This window comes from Pogona vitticeps, chromosome 1 (assembly GCF_051106095.1).
Source record: "Pogona vitticeps strain Pit_001003342236 chromosome 1, PviZW2.1, whole genome shotgun sequence".
In the NCBI taxonomy this organism is placed as follows: Eukaryota; Metazoa; Chordata; class Lepidosauria; order Squamata; family Agamidae; genus Pogona; species Pogona vitticeps.
Window position 1 is genome coordinate 322,663,734 of NC_135783.1, and position 21,963 is coordinate 322,685,696.

Consider the following 21,963-nt stretch of genomic DNA (forward strand, 5'->3'; position numbering starts at 1 on the left):
AATTATACAAATATTATACAAAGCATTGTGTGCTGGACAGGCTTACTGACTAGTTTCAGTTTTACTGTGCTCATGTCATTTGGACAAATCACCCTGCAAATGAAAGACTAAGGACTGTCGCTCAATGCATACTGTGCTTATATTCTTAGGACAAGTCAAAGTGGTCTGCAAACTGCTATAACATGACTGATTTGAGGAAAGGCAATTGGAATAGGCTGCCCATGACGACACTTTCAGAAGGATAGGCATTGTTGTCAGAATGAGCCTTACAGCACCAATACTAAAATATGTTGAATTACTTTTTCTGATGTACTGTGTAACTGGGAAAAGATATGTGACTACAAACCACACATGTATGCTTTATGTGACTTCTGTCTGGCACCTCTCATATTCGGAGACCAGAAGTAACACATTCACAATCCCTTATGAATAGACAGTGGAACTGAAGAACAGTCTACGGAACTAGATTTGGTGGACAGAGTGCCTGAAGAACTGTGGATGGAGGCTCATAACATTGTACAGGAGGCAGGAACAAACACCATCCCAAAGAAAAAGAAATGCGAGAAAGCAAAGTAACTGTCAAACGAGGCCTTACAAGTAGCAGAGAAGAGAAGGGAAACAAAATGCAAGGGAGATAGGGAAAGTTACAGAAAATGGAATGCAGACTTCCAAAGAACATCCAGGATAAGAAGGACCTTCTTAAATGAACAGTGCAAAAAAATAGAGAAAAACAATAGAAAAACCAGAGATCTGTTCAAGAAAATTGGAGATATTAAAGGAACATTTTATGCAGCGATGGACATGATAAAGGAAAAAAATGGGAGGGACCTTACAGAAGCAGAAGACATCAAGAAGAGGTGGCAAGAATACACAGAGGACTTATACCAGAAAGATCTGGATGTCCCGGACAACCCAGATAGTGTGGTTGCTGACCTTGAGCCAGACATCCTGGAGAATGAAGTTAAGTGGGCCTTAGGAAGCATGGCTAACAGAAAGGCCAGTTAAGGTGATGGCATTCCATTGGAACTATTTAAAATCTTAAAAGATGATGCTGTCAGGGTGCTACACTCAATATGCCAGCAAGTTTGGAAAATTCAGCAATGGCCAGAGGATTGTAAAAGATCAGTCTACATCCCAATCCCAAAGAAGGGTGGTGCCAAAGAATGCTCCAACTACCGTACAATTGCACTCATTTCACACGCTAGCAAGGTTGTGCTCAAAATCCTACAAGATAGGCTTCAGCATTATGTGGACCGAGAAAATCCAGAAGTACAAGCTGGATTTCGAAGGGGAAGAGGAACTAGAGACCAAATTGCTAACATGTGCTTGATTATGGAGAAAGCCAGAAAGTTCCAAAAAACAAAACAAAACATCTACTTCTGCTTCATTTACTACACGAAAGCCTTTGACTGTGTGGACCACAGTAAACTATGGCAAGTCTTTAAAGAAATGGGAGTGCCTGACCACCTTATCCATCTCCTGAGAAACCTATATGTGGGGCAGGAAGCAACAATTAGGACTGGATATGGAACAACTGATTGGTTCAAAATTGGGAAAGGAGTATGACAAGGCTGTATATTTTCCCCCTGCTTATTTAACTTATATGCAGAATACATCATGTGAAAGACTGGACTGGAGGAATCCCAAATTGGAATTAAGATTGCTGGAAGAAATATCAACAACCTCTGATATGCAGATGATACCACTCTGATGGCAGAAAGTGAGGAGGAATTAAAGAACCTCTTAATGGGGATGAAAGAGGAGAGCGCAATAAAAGGTTTGAAGCTAAATGTCAAAAAACCTAAGATCATGGCCATTGGTCCCATCACCTCCTGGCAAATCAAAGGGGAAGATATGGAGGCAGTGACAGATTTTACTTTCTGGGGCTCCATGATCACTGCAGATGGTGACAGCAGCCACGAAATTAAAAGACGCCTGCATCTTGGGAGGAAAGCAATGACGAACCTAGACGGCATCTTAAAAAGCAGAGACATCACCTTGCCAGCTAAGGTCCACATAGTCAAAGCTATGGTTTTTCCAGTACCGATGTATGAAAGTGAGAGCTGGACCATAAAGAAGGCTAACTGCTGAAGAATTAATGTACTGCTGGAGGAGATTCTTGAGAGTCCCCTGGACTGCAAAGAGAACAAACCTATCCATTCTGAAGGAAATCAACCCTGAGTGCTCACTGGAAGGATAGATCCTGAAGCTGAGGCTCCAATACTTTGGCCATCTGATGAGAAGGCTCCCTGGAACAGACCCTCTTGAAGGCAAGAGGAGAAGGGGACGACAGAGAATGAGATGGTTGGACAATGTCATTGAAGCTACCAATATGAATTTGACCCAACTCCGGGAGGCAGTGGAAGACAGGAGGGCCTGGCGTACTTTGGTCCATGGGATCAAGAAGATTTGGACACGACTTAATGACTTTACAACAACAACAACTTTCTCAAGTTACTTTCTCCTGCTAACCTAGCAGTTTGAAAGCATGTAAAAATGCGAATTGATAAATAGGTACTGCCATTGTGGGAAGGTAAAGGCATTCCATGTCTAGTCACGCTGACCTCGTGACCACGTGGACAAACACTGGCTTGGAAATGGGGGTGAGCACACACACACACACACGAGTCAGACACGACTGGACAATTTATCAAGGGTTAGCTTTATCTTACCTAACTTTCTCAAAACTATAATACACAACACAGAAATAGCCGTGAACTTAGGAAGAAGAGTGACACTGAATACCAGTGAAGTTCCCTAGTAGCATTTTGCTTACAATCTGTTTTGTCACACTACTTTGTCAGAGTTGTCACTCTAAAGCCTAGACAAAATCTGTGCTCTCATTAAAACCTCACTCTATTTTCTACTCGAATTATATAATTCGATTACTACAAATGTAAAATTTATAGAAAATGACAGCCAGGAATGAGGCTTGTTATTTCAGTAGCATACTATTGGTAGGAAGAGAAAAGAAGCAATGGGTTTGCTGTGATTATTATTGAATGAGATTCTTTTGACTAAACCTAGAGGCATGAGTGCTTGAAAAACCTAAAAAGAATAAGATAAGTATTGAGATTTCAGCACTGATCTCAAGGAGAAAGCATTGCCCACAGCTCACCTGTCACAAGGGTCCATCTCAAATGTCCCAAATGTTTCCTCTCTGTGCATCTACGGCTGGAGATGCCCAAGCAGATATTTTTCTTATTTTAAATTGGAGAAACTATGGCAAAATAGTATTCCCCCCCTTACATCCAAGTCTGAACTGAAGAGTTGGCACTCATCCTCCTTCAGGGCACCTTTTGATGAGTCCTCTTTCCTGCAAAGATAAATTACTGAATGCCCTGGCTGGATTCCTCAGGAAACAAACTGCCTAGTTTTGATTTCCTCTAAGTAAATGGTTATAGAGTGATCTCTCCCTCCCTCCCTCCACCTCCCTCCCTCCACCTCTCTCTGTCTCTCTCTCTGTCTCTCTCTGTCTCTCTCTCTCTCTCTCTCTCTGTCTCTCCCCCTCTCTCTCATGTTTGGGATCAGAGTGTTAAGTGGTAGTAATGAAAGGAATACAATTAGTTGATGGTCTCACTTTTGGCCAATACATCAATACTATTTTATTCCTCAGTATTGACAGTGTCACGCCCCCCTTTCTAGAAGGTTTCTTTCCCTTTAAGAATTCAAACTATTGTATCTCTTATTTTGTTTTGACCTATCTCTTAATTGCAATAATCCCCTGTAAAGGGCTCTCAGTTTTATGGATAAGTACTGTCTATCAGGGGTAAAAGCCATCTTTTCCTGGGGCACCACTGTGCCCTCCGGCACCTGTTTCTGAAGGCCCCTCAGGTCTAGTGCTTCCCTTAGTTGGGATTCTGAGGACTTTGCTTCCTTCTTACTTTTCGTTATTCACGCTGCACTCATGCCAGAGCTGGAAATGCCTAGGCGGCATAATTTAGAGAGCAGTGGAATGAAAAATTTCCTCTCTCATGCAAAACTACTTTGGCAGCCAAGGCTGGGAGGAAGGACAGATTTCAGCCTGGTATTCCCCCTCCCCTGTTTTCTGCCACACGTAGCTTGCATCCCCTCCGGGTGAGGCTGGACAGCAGCAAACAGCACTAACAGTCATCTGGTGGGATTGAAGGGTCCTCTCACCATGCCACCTCCCTCCCTAAGCTACAGCACTTCTCTGAAGCTCCAGCTGTGTTTCCCCTGATTACTCTAGGGGAATATTAGCATCCTCTAATAACTGTAGAAGGCTTACCAAGGGATTTGTTTTATTAATTTGAAGGCTGGGTACAGAAAATAGGTTAGTGCCCCAGCCAATTCACAGACTTTATCCAATCTTACTTTGCTTAATCATTACCTCCTCTTTATCTTTAACTTGCACTGTCTTCATTTCTTGCTTTGCTCTGCCTTAGACTACTAACCTCTCAAGTGCCCTGTGCTATGCAGAGCAAAGCCAAAGGTGTACATCACTTTCTCTCCTGAGAGCTAACCTAAGAGATACTTCTTATCTTGCTGCACTTTCCCAGTGTTGGCCTTTATAGCAACAGCGTAGCATGGTTAATGTAGCCTTCTCATACATTAACACCTCCACCTCCAAAGTGGGGTAGAGAGACTAAAGGATAAATTGCACACCACATAATACAATATGCTAGTTAAAGCATCCGATTGCCATCTGCTACTGATTGCAGTTTAGATAGAATGACGTGGGATATTACATGTTCTCCACATTTTTACACTTCAAAACTAAGAGTCTGTAGGCTCAGTCATGAGCTAGGCATGCAACTGGGTTGCAGATACAGTCTCTGTGATTAGGGCATCCCATGTTCTTCTTTTTAATTAGCAGCCATAAGGGGAAAGGGCCTTTATCAGGAATGGATCACAGTGTTGATGGGGATAGTATTTTTCCTCATTAAAATTAGGGCTGAAAACTGTGAAGTGCCTACTGCAGAAAATTGTATTTATTTATTTGTTCATTTGACTTTTATGCCACCCATCTGGATGCCAAGGCCACTCTGGGAGGTTTACAACACAAAAACATAATAGATAGCACTTTAAAAACAGTAAACATAAACAATAAACATAATAGCTAAAGCAAAACATAGTTAACATCAGTACACATAGACAACATGCAGGACCAACTGAGATGTCTCCATGTGACAAATAGTGGCTGTGCTGGTTAAGCTTGTTGCATGGTGATAATCTCAATAGTGTGCAATTGTGGTCCAGATAGGTTTACCAGCTTTTAGAGTGTGATTGAAGTCTCGGGGAAATTGCTGGGCTTCTTGTGATCTCCAGGTAGAGAGATAAATCTTTGTGTGAAGAAACAGTAAGTTTAATTTTTGTTTCTAAGGGTTCTTTTCTTATAAAATCCACACACCTGCACCCACTCCCAGCTGATACCAGAGATAATGTTCATATACTTTCTCTACTTATGTGTGGCAAATGACAACGATCCCCAAATCTTGCACTGTATTTGGGGTTGTCAATTACGCTTTTGAATAAGGATTCCTCTTGAATTATCCCTTTCACTAACCTATGCAAACAGCTGGTATTTCCTTTTATCCTGCTGTTCAAGCGCTGCCACAGGTAAGGGCTAACTTTATTCTGCCCTTTTAAAAAGGGTAAGAACACTTCTGATGAAGCACATGGCTTTAGTATGTGGCCACACAGGGGAATAGATAGCAATTTGGACTCTTTGTGGAGTTATCTTTCATGATCTGTTTCCTGACGATCACACAATGCACAGGGAACTGTGCTGTAGCCTAACCCTGGTCCACGTCCAAGCTGGACCTTTTTGGTCCAGCTGTAGGCTGTTACTCTTTGGGACTGGGCTGGAAAGATTTTTTCTCAGATGGAAGGGTTGCTTTAAGAGACATTGTTCCCATAAAGTGACCCTTTCCAGTTCAATCAGGCACACAACTTTGTAGCTGTCTGATTGTACCCTTTGTGACTTCTGTGAACAATGCATAAGCATGTGTTGTGTCCCACCACTGACATGTGGTATGTGGGGTGTGATACTTTTGATTAATATTTTCAAAAATAATAAACAGTTATTTTTTTTAAAAAATAAGAAAAACAAAGCATAAAAGGGTTCAGTGTTACAAGCTGCCAAATTCTTTATCATATTGGCATAAGTCCCCTTGCTTTACTAATTTCTTTATAGTTCTCTCTTTCTCTCTCTCTCTCTCTGGATGCTTGTTTTTACACACAATGAGAACACTATTTCTCACAGGTTCACAAAACAGACCACAATCAGCTCTAACATCAAAGCTCTTTCTCCTAATCAATTCTCTCTCACACATACATTCTTATACAGTGGTGCCCCGTATAGCGAGGTTAATCCGTTCCGGATTAACCTTCGCTATACAAAAGCATCGCTGTGCGGGTAAGCAAAGCCTATTGCAACGCATTAAACTTAGTTTAATGCGTTCCAATAAGCGTGGAAACTTACCCCTCCAGCGATGTTTTCGCTCTGGCGGCCATTTTGGAGCCGCCGATCAGCTGATCGGCGGCTCCAAAATGGCCGCCGGATGACCCGAAATGGCCCCTATCAGTGTTTTCGCGCCCTCCCCTTGCTTACGGAGGTCGCGAAAACGCTGCGGGGGGCATTTTGGGCCATCCGCGGCCATTTTGGAGCCGCCTATCAGCTGATCGGCGGCTCCAAAATGGCCGCCGGAGGCCCCAATCGTCGCAAAGCAAGTGCGGCGATTGGGGCTGATCCGTATAGCGATCCCCAAAAAGGGATTGCTATACGGATTCTTCGTTAAACGGTGCGCTCGTTAAGCGAGGCACCACTGTACACCAAACAACATCTCTCCAGCCGGGAATCATTCCAACCAGTCAGCTTACAGTTCCACTCACAAACATTCGGCCTCACCTCTCAAATGTTTTTTTAACTGACACTCCTGACACATGTCTAACCTACAACTGTCAATCAAACCAGAATCATTTTAACTGTGCATGCAGATATAAACCTATGTATAGAATATATATCTGTGAAGATTCTTAGTCGTCCACGTGAGGTCATCTGGCAGTTGAATCATGGAAACTGGACTTCTTTCTACTCATCCAAGTAGCTTCTTCAGTCTGAGGAGAGTTGGTAGGAGACTCATGAAATATCCTTCATGTTGGTTTCACTTCCCCCTGGTCTGAATACATTCATTAGATGGACAAAGGATGGGGTGGTGAGTGAAAATCCCACTTCTGCAGTCCTTCTCCAACCATTGTCATTGGTTGTTATTAAAGATGGGGGTATTCATATTCGAATACGGATATCCCTGCACATGTGGACATAATGAGGGTCCGACCCCCTGTGGCCAGACCGTCCACTTACCCATCCACTGCTGCCATGGCTCTGTGCTCCCTTCCAATCACTCCGAAGCTTGCAGTTGACTAGCCACTCCTGGCAGAAGGAGGGAAGACAAGCCTCCCTGCCAGGCTGAGTAGTGGGTAGTTGACCACGAGCTCTGGAGTGATTGGAAGGGAGCATAGAGCCACGGCAGCAGCGGACGGGTGAGTGGATGGTCTGGCCCCATATGAATACCCCCATCTCTAGTCATTAACAGTCAATAACAGTGGTCCTTCTGGTGGGTGTGGTCGTGATCTTTCTGGGGATGGATGAAAGGGCAGTATGATAAACAGGAGGCAGATTGTATCTAAGGCCTCCATCCCTGATGAGTGAGGGATTTTTCTATATGCACATGTATGGCCTCCCTGACTCCTCTCTCAAACCACCTATCTTCTTGGTCCAAAATGAGTACATCTTGGTCATCAAATGAGTGTCCTTTGTCCTACAAATGAAGGAACACTGCTGATTGTGGTCCTTGGCCGTTGCCCCTCCTGTGTTTAGTGGCTGTTTGGTTTCTCCCGTGTAGAGCTCCAAACACTCCTCTTTGGACCGTATATACTGTTTTGCTCCTGTTGCATTTTGGTGTCCTGTCTTTTGGGTGGATGAGTTAGTGCGTTTGTGGGTTTGAAGTGGGCAGGTATGTGGTGTTTATAAAAAATCATTTTGAGGTTTTCAGACACATCTGCTATGTAAGGAATGATCAGGTTCTTCTGTTAGCTCTGGGTCTCAGACTGTTCCACTGTCCTGCTGGGTCGGGACATTGCCTTGTTAAAAGGCCCATTTTGGATATCCACAGGCCTTAAGGGCTGTCTTCAGATGTTCGTCTTCCTTCTTCTTGGCTTCTGTGGAGATGAGGATATTTCTTGCTCTTTGGATTAACGTCCTGATGACCCCTAATGGGTGATGAGAGCCAAACTGTCAGTGTGTGTAGGTTTTCTGCAGATTTCTATTCCTTAGCTGCTATTGCATCCTATGATAACTGCATAGTCCAGGAAAGCCAGCTGGTTGTCTTTGGTTTATTCCCTGGGGAACTTGATATTTGGGTACACTGTGTTTATGTGATCTGGAAGGCCTGGTGCTTCCTGAATCTTGATCTTCACCCAGGTGGTGTTGTCCACATACCTGAACCAATGGGTCAGAGTCATCCCCTCGAAAGTGTTCAGTGCCTTCTTTTCCATTTTTTTCTATTTATAAGTTGGCAACAATGGGTGACATCAGGGAGCCCATGGCACAGTCATGTTTCCGTCTGTAAAACAAGAAACCTCTGAAGGTTGAGTAGGTGGTGCTCAGTTTTATATATAAGATATAGCTACAGTGTAAAACTACTATACCAGGCTTCACTGACTTTGTGTGAATGTGCTTGTATATATGTTGTGCTTGTTCAGTGTCTGTGGATCAAAAAGCTAAGACGGGGGGGGGGAGGGCAGGCTTGGAGAGTCAGTGAGCCCATACCATTGGACCAAGTATACCATTTTTAACAAAGGAGGTTGTAGACTACCAACATTATGACACATCTTCTTCTTGTTATACACTCCCGGCAACCTCAGTGTGTAACCTGGGGAAGAACTTTCTGTGGGCTGATGGCAAGTCTTCTACAAGATGCAATAGCAGTATACAGTACATATATGTGCTGCAGGACACGCAGGATGTGAACTTTATCTCTTCTGTCTGCAGACTACTAAAAATAAAAATTGCTCTCTACCAATATCATCCTAGCACTCTGTGAAAGATATCCCTATCAATGACAATGGAATCCCCCCGCCCCAGAGTCTAAATCATATAGAAGGAAGTGGAATTTTTTTTAGGTTTGAGCACCACTGGCTATCAAAACCTTCCCTTGCTATGCTCTCTGTTAAGAATAAAAATCACCTCACCTCACATGCCTGTAATTAAGTTATTGGGGGGGGGGGCACATGAGCAAGTGGCATGCCAAACAATAAGCATGACTTGTGTTTTATTCTTGAATAGTGCTGCCAACTAGTTCTAGTGAGGAAGAAGAGGAAGGACAAGAATGGAGATCTCAGCTGAGAGTTCACCAAGGGATTACAGTGGTGCCTCGCATAGCGACGATAATCGGTGCAGCAAAAATCGCTGCAAAGTGATTTCGTTGCTATGCAATATTAAAAAGCCCATAGGAATGCACTGAAACCCCTTCAATGCGTTCCTATGGGCTTCAGACTCACCTTTAAGCGAAAATCCTCCATACAGCAGCCATTTTCGCTGCCCGGTAAGCGAGGAATCTGTCTCAGAAAACAGCGGGCGGCCATTTTTTTTAACCCGGTGGCCATTTTGGAACCGCCAATCAGCTGTTAAAAATCATCGCTTTGCGACGATCGGTAAGCGAAACGGGGTACCGATCATCGCAAAGCGATTTTTCCCCATAGGGAACATCGCAAAGCGATTGCAAAAGCGATCGCAAAAAGTTAATCGCTATGTGATTTCGTTGTTAAACGGGGCACCCGTTAAGTGAGGCACCACTGTATTGGCTGATAAACAGCAGGACATGAGGTGTCCTGCTTGATGTAGCTTTGTCTTTATTTCACAACCTTTCTTCTTGTCTTCCCCCCTTTACACTTCTTATTTCAAATATTTCCCACTGAAATTTACAAAGTGAGAAGGTAACCAGAGACCCATCTGGGTAGGTGTAGCTTAAGGGATCAAGTGGCCCAGTAATTAGAGAAGAAGGCTTTTCACTACTAGGTCAACAGCTCTTTTCATCCTGGGTTTTTCCCATCTGACGGCTGTTCAGAAACCTGGACTCAGGGATTCTTTGTCTAGTTACATGTAAACAGTTATCTACTGAACCTTAGAGAGGGTGAAGCCGAAATACTGTATATCATGGAAGTTAAGACGTCTGTTATTCATTTACAGGTGTGTGTGTGAGTATGAGGGGAAAACAGCTTGGAAAAGTTATTTTATGTCCTACATCTCTCAGAATTCTCCAGTTGGTTGGGAGACCCTGGGAATTGTAGTCTTTATTAAAAAAAAAAACACTTCCCTAAGCTTTGATGTAAATAGCCACAGGTTTGGCATCCTTTTCTCTCAAGGGGATTAGTGGCCAATGTCATTTCCCCTGTCTATGATATTGTTTGGTCTATTCCTTCTCTCTTTCTGTCTCTCTGTTTCTTTCAGCCTTTCTCTGTAACCTCAGAACTGTCAGTACAGCACCTTTCATCATTGACAAAACTCACATGAAATATTTAAAATAAAATGTCCCAGACATTTCGTACTACAGGCACGGCAGTGATCTGAGCTTACAATATCATCTGTTCCTTTTCATCTCTCTTGATCTTCCTTGTTTCCTTTTCTGTCCGACCCAGGTGGCTAGCACTGCACCTGACAAAGGCAGTCGCCCTGCTGATCCCTCTTTCAGTGCAGCTATTAATATCAAAGAGTAAAAGCAAACAACCTTGGCTTACAGCGCAGCACTCTACAAAGCTAGCATAAATGGGCCGTTGTGCCGAGGACAAAGGAAATCCAACCATTCTCTTTTGTCAAGAGACCTACTTGCCTCAATGTTTTTGAGGAGCTCTGAGCCTATAGAGTGGAAGAATATCTTCCACGGAAGGCCTGTGATCAGCAGCAGTCTAGAAAGGGATGTGGCATCTGTAGTACCTTCCAGGTTTCACAGGCATCTCTAGAATGGGAGAAAGGAAAGAGGATGAGCTGATATCAAGGGAAGAGGAGTTACAATACTGGGTATCCATGGGAGGCTCTAAGTGTATATACAGTAGGATTGTGGTATCCACGGGAGATTGGTCACATGCCCCCCGCCCCGATGCTGAAAAGTGCAGGTAGAGAAACACAATATATTGCATAGTCTTTGGTTCCCTTTAGTGGCCAGTTGTGGTAATACAACTTGGAAACCTGTATTTCTGGGGAGGTTATTTAATATTTTCAGGCAGTAGATAAGTGAAACTACAGATACTGATCCCACGGATGTGGAAGTCCTATTGCACAAATATGCAATACAACCAGCATATAAATAAAAAGAAGCTTCAGAAACAGAGAATACAGAGAATACAGGGAGGTAGAGGGTGCAGTGGTGCCCCGCATGATGATAATCCGTTCCAGCAAAATTGCTGTACAGCGAAATTGTCATCATGCAGAAAAAGAAACCACTGGAATGCATTGAAAACTGGTCAATGCATTCCAATAGGGGAAAAACCTGATCGTCCTGTGAAGATCCTCCATGGGGCGCCCATTTTGCGATCCCTGTCTTGTGAAAATAGGTCAGGAAAACAAGTTAATTAAGAATTGAGTGCTTGTATTCTTTCATTTTAAGATCTGAAAGCATGTCCATGAAGTCAAAAATGACACAGCACTGCTGAAGTTTCTTTAGGAACTTTGTGACCTCTTCTGCCTGGCTTTTTTGACGGACTTCCAAGAAGATTCGTCTACTTTATCCACTGATGGAGGAGTGGTTGGTGCTGAGGACATATCCCTACTTGCAAACTCAAGGCCTCCCCCCCCTGAGCGCAGGGCAACGGCGCCGGCGGCCACAGCATCAAGCGGAGCAGGGGCGGCGGCGGCCTCCCCTTGGTTGCATGCAAGGCTTTGCTGGCCCCTCTCCCACCCTCCTGCCACCACCCTCCCGCCCCAAAGACATGGGTGCCTCCCAGTGAGAGAGGCCTCCGCCACCACTGCTGTTGCCGCCGCCTCCTCTGCCTCCTGGCGTGGCTGCCTTCTCTCACATTCCTGGCAAGTCGGCCTTGGCAAAGGAGGGGCGCCGAGCCAGCAAGCGAGCAAAGAAGCAAGCAAGCAAGTGGGGCCCGGGCTGATGGTGAGGTGCAGTGAGGAGGAGGAGGAAATGATGGCTGAGTCTGCTGAGCTTGGGCTTGGCAGCGGCCTTCCTCTCCTGACTCTGCAGTGCTCACTGTTTCCTATTGTCAGTCAGTCAGTCAGTCAGTCAGTCAGTCAGTCATGGAGCTCCTGGCCATGGCTCTCTCTCTCATCACTTGCTTTCTCTCCCGTGCTCACATTCTCCAGCTGACGCGCATGCACACTCACTCACTCCCCTCCCCTCCTCTTGTGCTTGCTCGCTAGCACGCATGCACCTCCACTTTCCAAAGCGACTTCCTTCAGCTGAGCCCGAAGCAAGCCCCGCCGCTCACTCACAGCCGAACGTGTTGCCTCCTCCTCCTCTCCAGCAGCTCTGCCCACAAGATGGAAGCGGAGGTGGAGAGGTCAGCAAAAGATTGGGGAGCCATTTTGCCAACCATCTATCAGATGTTTTAAATCATTGTCTAGGGAACAATCGGTTCCCAAAGCAGGGACCTGATCGTTGTACAGTGAAAAAGCCCCATTGGAACCATTGTTTTGCAATCGCCATAGCAATCACAAAAAAGTTGTCATCAAGCGATTTCATTGTCAAGCAGGGTCATCGTAATGCGGGGCACCACTGTACTTGTATAGTTATAGAACAAAGGCAATATGTCCTACAAAGATGGTGTGTGTGTGGTGTCAAGTCAATTCTAATTTATAGCAAATATTTCCAGGGTTTTCCAGGTAGAGAATATTCAGAAGTGGTTTTCCCATTCCCTTCTTCTGGAGGGCCCTGGAATGCTGCAGCTTGCCCAAGCCCACACAGGCTGACTCTTCTCTCAGGAGGCACAGTAGGGAAGACTGGGAGCAAGTAAACAAATTGGATAGATGGGATTCAAGACTGACAGCTGGCTCAGGAGAGGAAGTAGTGTGAGCAGTGTAAGGAGAAGGAAAATAAAAATAAAGGCACAGGAATATAAAGGCTTAAGAGGTCTGAATGTAGAATTTAGTTACTTGGCAGCAAACACTATTGTTTCTAGTTAATGTTGGCTAACATAGACAAAACAGTAATGCCAGTAAGACTTTATGTATGTATGTATGTATGTTTGTTTTTGCTGAGTCAGCAACTCTTTAGCTTGATATTCAAGGGCTTTTTGAAAGGCAGTGGAAAAGTCATTCTTAAAAAGTGTTGATTTCAAAACAATTGTACAATTTTTAGAAAACATGACTTTGTGGGGGTAGGGTGTTTGTACAGGCTTCCACCCTCTTTTCTGTTACCACTCTATGGTATGTTTGTTTAACTACATTTTAATGAGTGTTAGTCCAAAGTTGATCTCACATATAACAAACAGTGCCTTTTGAAGTCTTGCGTTCTCTGATCTCTCTACTCTTAAACCTGCTAGCACACCAGACATTTTCAGTTAATTTGCAGTCTTAGTTTTATCTTGCAGGGGAAGATATGTGGCCCAAGTTTTAAAGGTAGTTCCAAAATAGATTTTTAAATCATATGCAGGCTTCCCTGCTGTTGTCACCAGAATAACATAACTGAAAATTGGCAGTCTTGGGGGTAAAATCCTTCTTTCCCTTACCACTCCCAGTATTCTCACTGTTCAGTGAAATCTTATCTGAGTTGTTCCCAGCATTTTTTTTAACTCTTTCATATTTTCGCATGTCTTTTGGAAACCCTGTGGGATACTTTATACTGTGGAAAAGCTCTCTGGTGCAGTTAAAAAATATGAATATACTCTGGCACCACATCAGGAATGCTTTAGCTGTAGATTTCTTAAGTTGGCAGGATGTTGAACTTGATGACCAAGTAGATTCTTTTCAGATCTACAGTTCTATGATTCTATGAATTAAGGACCTCTAAAAGGTCCTATCATTAACATCGCTACTTAGGTCTTGCAAATTATAAGCCATGGGTTCTTTTATTGACTGCCAATAATAGGAATTGTATTACTGATTCATTTTTGTTGTTTTTAGCACAGTATCTTCATTCTTTTCCTCAATTTTTAAATTCTTGATTCTGGTTTGTTAGTTGATGATGAATTCAAGACTTATGCAAAAGAATGGGATAATGTAATATACTATAATAACAAGAAGAGATAATCATTGACAGCAGTCCTGCCACATGTGTTTCTGGTCCCAAGAACTGAATAGAAGGTCTTCTGCTTACAAAACAGGGCCCCATCACAGCTCTGGTCAAAGATCATGCACAGAAAACTTTCAAAAATTGAATATTGTCTGCAATGAAGGATGGTCCCAGGGAACAAAGGACAGGAGAAATGAAAATAACTAGTCTTTTCTACTAGCTGTTTGGGAGACAGAGTTTGGAAGCCCAGCAACTGGTCATAAATTCATATCATCCCTCTCAGAAATGGAAGCTAACTAATTTCTTTCTCTAACAGAACTGGAATGTACTTGAATTTATGTGAATGAATCTATCCTGCTTCTGGGCAATGTTGTTGCTTTTTCCTGTCTGAAATTATGTGAAATGAAATAACACAGAATATTCTAACCAATATTCTTTCAGGAGTTAGCTTAAGTTGTGTCTATCTTCTTTCAGAACCTCTCTCCTCCTCCGGAGAGATACAACATCTGATTTATTCCAACATGCACAGAGGAGAAGGAAACCAGTCCTTTTCCCTTGCATGGGTGGGCTGGTGGCTGTAAATGGGTGACTTTCAAAGCATACTTCTGGTTTTGCATGAAATATATTTCCATGCAAAGAAGTTGAGCTGCTTCTGTGTGTGCATGTGTGTGTCTAATATGCTTTCTCTTTTTCTCTCTCTTCCTCTCTCCCCCTCCCTACTTTCCTGCTTCCTGCAAAAATGCTTCATCAGATGCCAGCCGTGTTCCAGGTGAGTGTTGTGTTTGCTAGACCGGAAAGCTGCTTTAGGAGAATAGGAGTGAGAATGAGCAGGAATTTCAACTATGGAAGTCTTAAACAAATGTTTTAGTCTGGCATGGAGAAATGACTTGGTCTGCAGGAATAGATATATAAAGGTGTAGTACAGTAGAGTGTGCTTTGTCAAAAGGCACACAATAAATATTTTAAAAGTCTGAGTTTATGATTATTTAATGTTTTGTGTTTTAGAATGGTTATTCTCATTTTTATTTAAAAATAGATTGTGTTTATTTCTTTTGCGATACGGTTTTAAGATATTTTAATAAATATTGCATAAATGTTCCATAAATTGTTCAGGTAAATATATATAAATAAAACAGCAAACTGCTGCATAGGAAATGTAATACAAATGAGTAATTAAAAAGATGCACTGAGTTGGTGGCTTCTGGAACTATAAACTATTTCAGTTCAGATATTGGCTAAAATGGGATGGGGAATATTTGGCCCTAAATCATCATCATCTGAGAACTGCAGAGATGGAAGGAACTCTGTGGATCACCAAGTCCAGCCCCTGTCAAGGAGACCTAGTGGGGAATGGAACTCCCAACCTAGGCCTCCACAGCCAGATGCCTTAAATCACTGAACTATCTAGCAGTTCTCTAATTTCAGCTGGATTGCAACTCACCATTGACTCTGCTGGCTGGGATCAATGGGAGTTCAGTCCCAGGAATCCTACAGCAGAATTCTATTTGTATGGATGTTGCTAAAGATGGAGTTTTGTTTTGCTGTCATCCAATAGTTTGGAATGTTTCTACTTCAAAGAAATATTCATCCATATAGAACACTAAGTCCTATATCCAGTTCATTGTTCCAACTAGAACAGAATAATTGAATCAGATTATTTCCTTACACTTTGATATAAGTCCCAGTGGTTCTGCTATAGTTGGGACCAGAACTTGGATTTAGGTATTATTAACTTTAGGATTTGTCTTATTTGTGAATAACACTTGGATTTCAGTTTGATGTTCCTGGATGGACACCCTCCGAGTTCTGCATTTATCAGTTTGGTTTGCTTCACTTCTGGGGAGCTGCTAGTTTGACAAAATAAATGAATTAATGCTAACCAACATCTTGATTTGGCTGCTCCTAAAATAAGTGGCCAGACTGTGAGCTCATGGCCTGGCTATACTCTCTTTCTTACATTGTTGGTAAGAATGCAGTAGGGGCTCTACCACTTTGTGAGAAGAAAAGAAGCTGGAAAATCCATACTAACTTTTCATGCAGATGTGTATAACTTTTGTTCTTTTTTTTTTTTAATGAACAGCCTCAAAAGCCTGTAGTCTTCAGAGAGGTGCTTTGGTGAGGGAATTCCTTACCATTTCCCTATTGATTTTTTTTAAAAAAACACACACACCTCAAAGTGCCATTCCCTGAAGCCATTTTTTCTAACCTTTACCATCTGTATCTATATCTCCATCATCATCATCATCATCATCATCATCATCATCATCATCATCATCATCATCATCATTTATTATTGTTATGTGATGTCAAGTCAGAACTGACTGACAGAGATCCTAACAGGGCTTCAGGTTAAGTAAGATATTTGAGAGGTAGACTGTTAGTCTGTGGTAGCATATCAGGCAAACAACAACAAGACAAAAACATTGTGGCACCTTAAAGACTAACTGTGATATTTTTATGTCATATTTTGCGAACAAATGGACTTGTCTATAAAAGTTCATATGAAAATATTGCAGTTAGTCTTTAAGGTGCCACAATATTTTTTGTCTTCTTTTGTTTTTGCCTGGCAGGATATTTAAGGAGTGACTTTACCAGTTCCATCCCTGCAGTGAGTTTTCAGGTCTCCTGAATCCTAGTCTATTACTGTACTCTATCCACTACACCACACTGGTTACCCCTTATCTCCAACTCCATCTCTCTATACTGCAGATGAGAAGTAACTTCCCAGCAACATTGGGTGACAGGGAAGGCATTAAGAGTCACCCCTAATTTATCCAGGTTTGGTCATGGTATGGAGGAGATATCTGGCACAGGACATTGGCAAATGGAGGTCAGAAAGCAAGAGTGTTCAGATACAGCTTTTTCAGAACTTAGGACAGGTTCCAGGAAAATAAGGATTTCTTCAGCCAAGTGCTTGGTATTAATGTAATTGTGAACAGCTGATGAACAGATGCCTCAACCCACTCATGAGTTGTCACTGATTGAAATCCTGTTGCTTAGCATAGTAAGTCACACTAGAGTAGTGAAGGTTTGTTGAATCATGTGTGTGTGTGTGTGTATAATTATTAATTTACTACTACTACTAATAAATAATAATAAGTTCCATTGATTGAAATGGGCCTGTTCTAGAGGTGTTTTACTATACTGAAGTACCAATGCCCTTTTAAAGATCAATTTGATATATTTTTTCATGTTTTACTTTGTCAGCCTGTTTTGAGTACCAATCCACTTTTTAAGTATCAAATCAGTCTCTGCAGTTTCTTGGCAACATCCTCACATTCCTATCCTCATTAACTTGCCATATTTGTTTATTTAAAACACTTCTGTCCCACTTTTCCATAAATATCCCCAAAGTTGCTTCCAGCTTTTTGAAGAACAAACTATAAGATCACAATTATTAATAAGCTGAAAATAAATAGTAAGTTAATAATGGGATTAAAATAGCAGCCGAAAAAGGCAACAAGCAAACTCAAATATAAGCAAGCACAAAAACAAGAATGACTTCATTGGCTGTTGTATCTTTTTCTTTTTAAAAGATCCAAAAGTAGTGTTGATTTACTTATTAGAGATGGGCTCAAACATGAAAAATGGTGGTTTGTGATGGTTTGTGGTTAGGTGTGAACCATGAACCACCAATGAACCAATTGGAAGCCCAAACTGGTACATGATTTTGTTTTTTGTTTGTGCCCTGTGGGTGGGGGCTACCTTCTCTTGACACACCGCAACCACACTGGTGGCAGCAGCATGGCAGTGCAGTTTTGTAGGAGCCCGGGCACTGCTTGTAATAGTACAGAGGCACTTGACCTCCTAGCTGATTGCCCTGATCAGCTGATAGGCAAGCATATGCACAGAGCCAGCAGGCCCTGAAGGGAAGTCAGGCTGCTGTCTCTGAAGATGGTGGTGGTGGAGGAGGATGTGGCAGGACAAGGTAGGGAAGTGATGTGGGGGCAGTGGAAAGAGAGTGTGTGTGCATATTTTTTGCTTAAGCAAAATTAAGTGCCAAGGAGAAAAAAAAGTTTGGTGCTTTGTTTCATTCCAGCAAGACAGGTTGTACAAAACCAAATCATGAACCAATCTGGTTCTTGTTTTTTTTTCCAATTTGTAGTTCAGTTTGTGTCCATCTCTACTTGTTATACTTATTCTCCACTTTTCCTCCAATGAGCTTGGAACATTGTAGAACCCACTCTTCCTCCTCACTTTATTTTTACATTGATCCCGTGAGGTTGGTCCAGATGAGAGATATGTGTATTTCATGGTTTGTTGAATTTGAAGCTTCCAAATCCCAGTCCAGGACTATAACTGCTACCCCACACTGCCTCTCAGGGTTGAGTGGAGGACAGAGAATGCAATCGATGGCAAGAACTGTAGGAATCTTTTCTTTATCTCATTTTTGTTTGTTTCACCATGACTTTCCCAACCAGGAAGACCTCCCCACTGGTCACATCGAATTCCAAGATGTACACATTCATAACATTGGCTTTCTTTGCACATCTTCTGGCCCAGATATTGAAATGATGAAAGTAGCAGGACATAGATGAGGCTTTCCCAAGGGACTGTCAAATAAGCCACTTAACTGTGAAGGCATAGGGTATATTGAAATTGAGGAAATGAACCTGGTTCATGAATTCTTGTTCATGCTTTCTCTGCTATGTCCACATTCTTCCTGGCATAGTTTCACACACTCTTTAGTCATCGTGCTATTTATTCTGTTCCATTTCCAGTTTCTTTTCATAGAAACTTCTCTTGGAAAATTCTACCATGTGCACCATGAATGCTTATTAAATAACACATAGAAGAAGTAACTGGTGACCTCTTCAGACTCTCATAACCAAACTCCTTCAAGGAAGGCTTAAAGAAATGCTTTTTTGTAACCCATATTCAGCCATCAGAAATCTCTTTGCCTGTAACATTGACAGAGATTTACTCATTTTAGGAGTGTTTCAGAAAGGGATGTGTGTCATTGGATTGGAAATAGTCCTCGGGTTACAATACCTCCTGGCTGGTTGCACTGCTGAGATCTATAAGGATCCCCTTGTCTACTGTTTGTGTTGTAGAGATATTAGATAAGATTGACGGTTCTCTAGCCCAGGTACAGTTTCATTAGTGGTAAAGGATGAGCACCATATATGCTACTGCTGTGACATCATATTCTTTGTGTGAAACCAGTCTGTCCAACATAAACTCAGTTCTTTGTGAGCATCATTTCCTGCAATTTGTTCCATCAACTTCATCCATAATAAAACTTTGTGAGGCTGGAGATGCTTTACTCTCTTTCTTCCTTTAATACTAATTGTGGGCCATCAAGTCAATTCTGATTTATGGGGACCCTTTTCTGGGTAGAGAGTACTGTTCCCTTCTCCTTGGAGGCATCCTGGCGACTGTGCAGCTTGCCCCAGGCCACATAGGCTGGCTCTTTTGGGATGCACAGTGGGGAACTGAAATCCCAGCCTTAGGCACTGGAGCCACATACCTAATTCACTGAACTATCCAACCAACTCTTGTGTGTTGTGTGTTTAGTCGTTTAGGCGTGTCCGACTCTTCGTGACCCCATGGACCAGAGCACGCCAGGCCCTCCTGTCTTCTACTGCCTCCCGGAGTTGTGTCAGGTTCATGTTGGTTGCTTCGCAGACACTGTCCAGCCATCTCATCCTTGGTCGTCCCCTTCTCCTCTTGCCATCACACCTTCCTAACATCAAGTTTTTTTCCAAGGACTCTTTTCTTCTCATGAGATGGCCAAAGTACTGGAGCCTCAGCTTCAGGATCTGTCCTTCAAGTGAGCATTCAGGGTTGATTTCCTTTAGAACTGATAGGTTTGTTCTCCTTGCAGTCCAGGGGATTCTCAAGAGCCTCCTCCAGCACCACAATTCAAAGGCATCAATTCTTCGGCGGTCTGCTTTCTTTATGGTCCAGCTCTCACTTCCATACATCACGACAGGAAAAACCATAGCTTTGACTATTCGGACTTTTGTTGGCAAGGTGATGTCTCTGCTTTTCAAGATGCTGTCAAGATTTGTCATCGCTTTCCTCCCAAGAAGAAGGCGCCTTTTAATTTCAGGGCTGCTGTCTCCATCTGAAGTAATCATGGAGCCCAGGAAGATAAAATTTGACACTGCCTCCATATCTTCCCCTTCTATTTCCCAGGAGGTGATGGGACCAGTGGCCATGATCTTAGTTTTTTTGATGTTGAGTTTCAGACCGTTTTTTGCACTCTCCTCTTTCACTCTCATTACAAGGTTCTTTAATTCCTCCTCACTTTCTGCCATCAGAGTGGTATCATCTGCATATCGGAGGTTGTTGATATTTCTTCCGGCAATCTTAATTCCGGCTTGGGTTTCTTCCAGTCCAGCCTTCTGCATGATGTATTCTGCATATAAGTTAAATAAGCTGGGGGACAATATACAGCCTTGCCGTACTCCTTTCCCAATTTTGAACCACTCAGTTGTTCCATGACCAGTTCTAACTGTTGCTTCCTGTCCCACATATAGGTTTCTCAGGAGACAGATAAAGTGGTCAGGCACTCCCATTTCTTTAAGAACTTGCCATAGTTTGCTGTGGTCCACACAGTCAAAGGCTTTCGCATAGTCAATGAAGCAGAAGTAGATATTTTTCTGGAACTCTCTGGCTTTCTCCATAATCCAGCGCAAGTTAGCAATTTGGTCTCGAGTTCCTCTGCCTCTTCGGAATCCAGCTTGTACTTCTGGGAGTTCTCGGTCCACATACTGCTGAAGCCTACCTTGGAGGATTTTGAGCATAACCTTGCTAGCGTGCGAAATGAGTGCAATTGTACGGTAGTTGGAGCATTCTTTGGCACTGCCTTTCTTTGGGATTGGGATGTAGACTGATCTTTTCCAATCCTCTGGCCACTGTTGAGTTTTCCAAACTTGCTGGCATATTGAATGTAGCACCTTAACAGCATCATCTTTCAAGATTTTAAATAGTTCAACTGGAATGCCATCACCTCCACTGGCCTTGTTGTTAGCCAGGCTTTCTAAGGCCCACTTGACTTCGCTCTCCAGGATGTCTGGCTCAAGGTCAGCAACTACATTGTCTGGGTTGTCCAGGATATCCAAATCTTTCTGATATAATTCCTCTGTGTATTCTTGCCACCTCTTCTTGACGTCTTCTGCTTCTGTTAGGTCCCTCCCATTTTTGTCTTTTATCATGTTCATCTTTGCGCAAAATGTTCCTCTAATATGTCCAATTTTCCTGAACAGATCTCTGGTCTTTCCTTTTCTGTTATCTTCCTCTATTTCTTTGCATTGTTCATTTAAGAAGGCCCTCTTGTCTCTCCTTGCTATTCTTTGGAAGTCTGAATTCAAGTTTCTGTAACTTTCCCTATCTCCCTTGCATTTTGCTTCCCTTCTCCTCTCTGCTATTTCTAAGGCCTCGTTGGACAGCCACTTTGCTTTCTTGCATTTCCTTTTCTTTGGGATGGTTTTCGTTGCTGCCTCCTGGACAATGTTACGAGCCTCTATCCAAAGTTCTTCAGGCACTCTGTCCACCAAATCTAGTTCCTTAAATCTGTTCTTTACTTCCACTGTGTATTCATAAGGGATTTGGTTTAGATTATACCTGAGTGGCCCAGTGGTTTTTCCTAATCTCTTCAGTCTAAGCTTGAATTTTGCTATGAGAAGCTGATGATCAGAACCGCAGTCAGCTCCAGGTCTTGTTTTTGCTGACTGTATAGAGCTTCTCCATCTTTGGCTGCAGAGAATATAATCAATCTGATTTCGATATTGCCCATCTGGTGATTTCCATGTATAGA

The 21,963-nt window shown here is 42.7% G+C and overlaps 1 protein-coding gene across 2 annotated transcripts in view; it reads left to right on the forward strand.

The window, feature by feature from the left end:
- The window catches only part of NRXN3 (neurexin 3), a 1,709,419-nt gene that overhangs the window by 299,828 nt on the left and 1,387,628 nt on the right, over positions 1–21,963 (forward strand). For both annotated transcript variants that reach the window (XM_078393277.1, XM_078393271.1), the window contains one exon: positions 14,950–14,967. In XM_078393277.1, the coding sequence (XP_078249403.1) occupies positions 14,950–14,967 (18 nt within the window). The remainder of the gene's footprint in view (positions 1–14,949; positions 14,968–21,963) is intronic.